This window comes from Pecten maximus, chromosome 7 (assembly GCF_902652985.1).
Source record: "Pecten maximus chromosome 7, xPecMax1.1, whole genome shotgun sequence".
Taxonomy (NCBI): domain Eukaryota; kingdom Metazoa; phylum Mollusca; class Bivalvia; order Pectinida; family Pectinidae; genus Pecten; species Pecten maximus.
Genome location: NC_047021.1, coordinates 8605390 through 8612040, shown reverse-complemented (window position 1 = coordinate 8612040; position 6651 = coordinate 8605390). Strand labels below are relative to the sequence as shown.

The window sequence follows — 6651 nt, the reverse complement described above, 5'->3', positions numbered from 1 at the left end:
GTCTATACTTTGTCTGACCTTGGCCTGGTCTATACCATGTCCGGCCTTGGTCTGGTCTATACCATGTCTGACCTTGGTCTGGTCTATACCATGTCTGACCTTGGTCTGGTCTATACCATGTCTGGCCTTGGTCTGGTCTATACCATGTCTGACCTTGGTCTGGTCTATACCATGTCTGGCCTTGGTCTGGTCTATACTATGTCTGGCCTTGGTCTGGTCTATATCATGTCTGGCCTTGGTCTGGTCTATACTACAGGTATGTCTTGAAAGGATAAATATTTGATAGATAAATTTACCAGACATCCTATTTTGTTTTCTGAATCCTTGCTACGGTTTAATTGTATTTCTTTTGAAAGTTTTCCTCATTTTCTCTGTGCATATGGATCAACCTTGTGATTAAGTGTTTTATAAGAAAATATTGTCAAATAGGGAAAGGATGTTTGTTTTGGGTTTTTTTCCACCCACAAAATTGGATATATATAGATCTGATGCTATTCTAAAACAAACAAAAAATAACATTAGAAATATTTGTATTCAAACTAACTTTGAACCAATGTTAAACTTGGATGCCATAAACACTTAATCATATCGATGTATTTGAAAAAAATATTATAGAAATAAAAAAAAACTACTTTCATTTAAACATGTTTCATGTTTTAATGTTTTAATTCAATGCATGTGAATGGCAAATGCTTATAAGATTGCCCATATTAGGTATATGATACAAACTTGTTTCAACAGAGAAAACATGTTATGCTTCTTAGGATACGTAGGATACGATAATGGCTGTGAAAATATATTGACACCTGCACCTGTTGTATCAAGCAAAAGCAAAACTGTTAAATATAACGGAGGCGTGGTCATTCAAATCAAGGAACAAAACTTTCAAGCTGTTCTAATATCAAATTACCTTAACTACAGTACAACAACATCGATAATATTTTATCAAGCGACACTTCATGTGCCCCACGTATTGCTTTCCTTTTTAAAGGAAAGCAACTTGTTTACAAAATTTTCTGGTTTGGTATTAAAACGTGTTGCTTAAATTAAAATTGTATTGTATTTCAGATGAATATATTATTGGCTAGGACATTATCTATAACAAACATTTCAAACGGTATTTAAAAAAAATTCTAATCTGACTATATGTCAAATATAATTCTGGGCTTTATTATTTTCGCATTTATTAATATGAATGATATTGCAAATATATTTGAATTTGCCTCTCTTTAATTTGCAGACAATACCTCATTATAAAAAAACCGTCGTACTTGAAATTCAACAAACTAGATAAGTTCATTAAATTGATGAACTAAAAAAAATGAAATTGAATTGAAATTAACTTCTGATTACTTTCTATTGTCATATATTTGGGACAATAACCGTTATCCTTGCGGAACAGAAATGACCACAACATTCTTCAATTAGGACTTGCTCTAATTTTCTTTATACTTTCTTCTCTTCTGAGTGGGAATGCCTTAAATGATGCAGTACTGTTTCTGCTTTTATTAGAATTAACCTTCTTTAAAGTAAGATATATACATTGTAGTATATCTCGCCTACATTGTTGTGTCGGTGATACTAAGTTAAATATTTTGCATGTTAGGCTTAGACACCAATGTCCCCTTGTAAACACAGAAGTATGTTCTTGAGGTAAGTCCTGTGAGATTGTCTTTCTCTACTGTTTAGAATGAAATCTTTATAGAAATAACATTTTCCCTTTTCTTTAAATGTTGAATTCAATTTGGAAACAATTGTGTTTGGAAATCCCACTCTTACTATGGACATTAACTCAAATATCTTTTCTGGCCATAAATTTGGATTTCTTTATTCTAGAAAAATGTATATTTCCAGTCTAATGACAATTGTCTATTTGTAAATTTATTCGGTGACTCAAAGATGAGTTAATATGTGCCCAAACTATTGAGCATTGTTGGCTGACATAAAAAGACATTTGTTAGATTTTCTCATGAAATACATTTTGTATACTGATGATGTGTTGGATTTTAATAATAAAAAACATTGACCATGTTGAAATACCATTTCGATCTTGAAATGAAAACGCATTATCAATCGCTCATCTCGATCTTTACTTTTCTCTTAAATGTGAATAGGCTTGTTTCAGATGAAACATTTTTATACAATAATTTCTTGAAACTGTAATAAAATACTTATATACAGATGTAGATGACGATATTGTTTACAGCATAAGGCAGCTCAGACTTTACAAGCATTTTTTTATTGATCTTTTATCATACGTCAAACAATTAAGCCATTTACATGATTTATGATCATCTATATTTACAAAGGGCTGATCCATTGTCAGTCATGATTTCTTATCACTGCTACAGTATGACTTAAGTATGTTAAATGGACAGTCTTTGGCCTGTATCTGTATTTGGAGGGGGCCACAATTTCACTAAATATTTGCAAAATATAATCACCAACTAAAAAAAAATTGAACCATTTATTCAAGTTATTATGTTAATGAAAAATTTGAATTATATATTTATTTTCTTACACCATTTAAATCTCATTTAATTATGATAATCATATTGGAGTTATCTCCATTCAATTGTTTACATTTTAATTTAGATGACTATTATTGTTTTGTTGTGTGTTGAGTATGTGTACTGTTAATGAATGTCTGTATTTTGTACAACTGTGTTGTTCTTAAGGAGAAGACTTATATAGGCAATGCCTGATGTCTAATCCCTTTGACAATTGTATTTTTGTCAATAAAATTATTTGAAATTGAAGTATGTTAAATATCAGGTGCTCAATACTTCAAATGTCGGTATATCGATTAGACACAGTGTTTTGCCGATAGAGGTAGTATTATCATTTTTTCCTTTTTACAAAAGTAAGGATGTCAAAGTTAACAACACATTGTAGAGTTGGCTAAAATATCTTACGGATGATGACGTCACATTTGGCATAAATATTGTAGAGGTGATGATGTCAAAGTTAGCAAAAATGTTTTAGGTGATCATGTCAGATATTGCTTAACCATTGTAGAGGTGATTATGTAAAATTTAGGTAAAACATTGAACAGGTGTCAGATATCAGTTACCTGTTACTTTGTGGAATTTATATGTGATATCATTGTCTCACACGGACTATATCACTTACTGTTGCCAATTTGTCACTGTTTCAATGACGAAAATAAATGGTCGCACATATGCGACACAGCGTACTGTTTTATCGACAGAATTTATATTAATGACACTTCCTTAATGTTATTATTTGTCTAGTATTTCGAAATTACAAAGTCTGTTTAAACTGAGCCATTGAGGCCTGCCTACCAGTAACTATGGCCTCTATAGAGCACAGATTCAGTAGTTACAAAATCTGTTAAAACTGACCAATTCTGACTTGTCCACAATTAATTATGACCTCTATAGAGCACAAATACTGTAGTTACAGTCTGTTAAAACTGACCAATTCTGACCTGTCCACAAATAACTATGGCCTCTATAGAACATAAATTTAGTAGTTTCAAATTATGCTAAAAGTGACCCATTCTGGCCTGTTACCAGTAGCTATGACCTTCAGTAGTTACGAAATATGTTAAAACTGACCTGTCTACCAGTAAGCATGGTCTCTATTAAACACAAAGTCTCACAATATTGCTTTTCTACTCATAATTTTAGCTGAATGGTTAAGTAAATTGATAGTTGAATATTTTATATCACGTGCTATTACGTAATGGAATCATTCCGTTTTTATTGCAGTAATGCTGCCAATACGAAGAAAGGTGTTTGGAACAGCTGTGGTAGTGTGTTTGGCTTGGATAGCTCTTGTAATTCATTTAACATTTAGAACGCCTACTTTGACCGATCGCCTGGTAGATAAGAAACTAAAACGAGTTCAATATCACGACTTCGATGAAGCATTTATAAAAAAGGAGAGAAAAGCTGCCATTATCTATATTAACAAACCCGCCCACTGGCTGAACGACTGGATCGGCACAGGATGGGAGACTTCGGACGTCTTCAAAAGGTGTCCTGTTTCTAACTGTGTCTTATCAAAAGACGAAAGAATGTTTCCTGAAAGTGACGCAGTTATGATTAGACCGTTTGATTTAAAATGCAATAAGAAGCAGAAACTTGGTCAGGTCTGGATATTAATGGAGCATGAAGCTCCGACGAGTTTTGACTTTCCACCCGGTAGAAATATAAAGCCTTGTCATAAAAATCTATTTAACTGGACGTTTACCTACAGGCGCGATTCTGATTTCACACTAGAACATGGGTTCTTCAAGAAGAGGCCGGATGAATACGATTCAAAGTCACTGGAACGTTCGATCAAATCTAAAAGTAAAAGTGCGGTTGGCTTTATAAGCAATTGCGGTGTGAGTTCACAGCGCGGTTTGTACGTGAATAAATTAAGAGATAATGGCCTGGATCTTGATATTTTTGGAGCGTGTGGAAACTTGAAATGTCGAGGTGACAACAGACACAAGACCTCATGGAATACTTCAGGTGCTAGAAATGAATGTTTCGATGTGATGAACTCTAAGTACAAATTTTACCTCTCGTTCGAAAACTCGCTTTGTGTTGATTACGTCACAGAAAAATCACTCAACCTGATAATGAGCCGAGACATTGTTCCAGTGATCCGTGACGGTGCCAACCACTCCATTTATCACCCTCCCGGGTCTTACATACATACCAGTGACTTCTCTAGTCCAAAACAACTAACTGCATTCATATTGAATGTTGCAAAGAATGAAACAAAATATCGTAAATATTTTGAATGGAGAAATCACTATACCATTCACGGAATCATTGACGTATTACAGAGAAATTTTTGTGAGATATGCAAGCGTCTACATAACCTTGACAAATACCATCGTATTTATGAAGATATAGACAAATTCATGTGGAAGTATGGCGGAAAGCAAGCTTGTTACAATGCACAGGACTTGTGACAGTATTTGCCTTAATTGCTTCGCACGTGCTATGTGTGTTTTTTTCCGTTTTGTAGTGGCGATATTCTAGAACAATATGATATGTGAAAAAAAATTCACTTGGAGGAGTAATAAGCTTAGTAGGGTTCAGTTCATGTCTGTCATAGTTATGAATTACATCAGTTTGTTGAAGTTACAAAGGCTGGTATCAAAATCAAACCTATACAGAGCATTGGTATATTGGTATTTAATAAGAGTTTACTGTAGAATCAAGACATTATTTAGGCACACAACGCATCAGATGATGAAAGTAGAAATTATTTATTATTGTTATTATATCATGATGTCATTTAATATGATATAACTTTTTTCATTAACGTTTAGTATACTGAAACAAACATAATTCATATATCTGTCAAAATTAACCAATTAGAAAGATAGTTCATACATCATTTTGTAAGAGACTTGTATTTATGGCGAGACCATATCCCTTCTCGCTATTGATGAAGGGTCGTCCATTTAGGAGACTAACTCTCATAAATGTCAATTAAAATGCCCTCCAATATGCAATATTTTTGTGATAGTATTCCCTACAACTCTTTTGCACTTCCAAGCCTATTGTAACAAATTATCGATTGCATTTGTATCTTATCTGATCTGGAGGAATAAATATATGAATAAGTGAATGAATGAAGCCTCCAAAACTTTGTACTGTGGAAAAGGTCGAGCTAAAGTCCGTGTGGAATACATTTCGCTTTATTTTATCCTGTAAGACTTTGTAGAACTAATAGATTGATGCAGGTCCTGGTATGCTTACAGTTTATAGTATGACGAATGTAAAGTTGCAGAAAAGTAATCATCGAAATGGACCAGCCTATTTCATTTATTCAGTTCCAAACACTGTTGACAACGTTTGAAAAATTATCAATTAATTATCAGTCAAATCCCTTTGACAAAAGTGTTTTATAGTAAACAATTCCTTTCTAAAAGGTGAATCTGATATCAATAGGCATGGCTAGCCGTTGTTTAGTACGAACCTTTTGATATTTTTTCAACATAACAGGAAGTTCATGAACTGTTCTCTGTGAGTTATCTGTTAGCAATTTACTCAACACTTATACTAATGATACTCCTCATGGAATTCGGACAATGGCAATTTGACCGTGGTAAATGATGATACAGAAAATGACAGTTTGACCGTGGTAGAGAAAGAGAGAGAAAAAAGAAATTTGACCGTGGTAACGGATGATACTGAAAAAGACAGTTTGACCGTGGTAAAGAATGAAACAGAAAATGGCAGGTTGACCGTGGTAAAGGATGATACAGAAAATGGCAGTTTGACCGTGGTAGAGGAAGAGAGAGAAAATGGCAGTTTGACCGTGGTAAGGGATGAAACAGAAAATGGAAGTTTGACCGTGGTGAAGAATGATGCAGATAATGTAAGGTGTATCATGGTGAAAGATTACACAGAAAGAAGAAGAAGATATTTTTACACGAGTAAAAGATTATCATTCATGTAATTGCCATTCTGCTCATTACATGCCTTTCAATATCAGAATGTATTAACTTTGTTTTCAATACTCAAATTGACATCGCGAATGCTGCTAGCTACTTCGTTTATTGGTTATACAAAAAATTGAAAACATGACTGGACACTGCCAACTCATGACTTCCGGTGTAAAAACCTTATACACACGGGCAAGTGAATGCCGAAACACATACACACGGTCAAGTGAATG

General features: G+C 33.8%; 1 protein-coding gene across 1 annotated transcript; it reads left to right on the top strand.

Annotated features, from left to right (window-relative positions):
• Positions 1-3736: 3736 nt before the first annotated feature.
• Positions 3737-5200, top strand: LOC117331034 (glycoprotein 3-alpha-L-fucosyltransferase A-like). Its single transcript, XM_033889625.1, has one exon. The coding sequence runs from the start codon at positions 3737-3739 to the stop codon at positions 4931-4933; it is 1197 nt and encodes a 398-aa protein (XP_033745516.1). The 3' UTR covers positions 4934-5200.
• Positions 5201-6651: the final 1451 nt, after the last annotated feature.

Coding starts and splice junctions, on each gene's coding strand:
- LOC117331034 (XM_033889625.1), top strand. CDS start 3,737: ATGCTGCCAATACGAAGAAAGGTGTTTGGAACAGCTGTGGTAGTGTGT.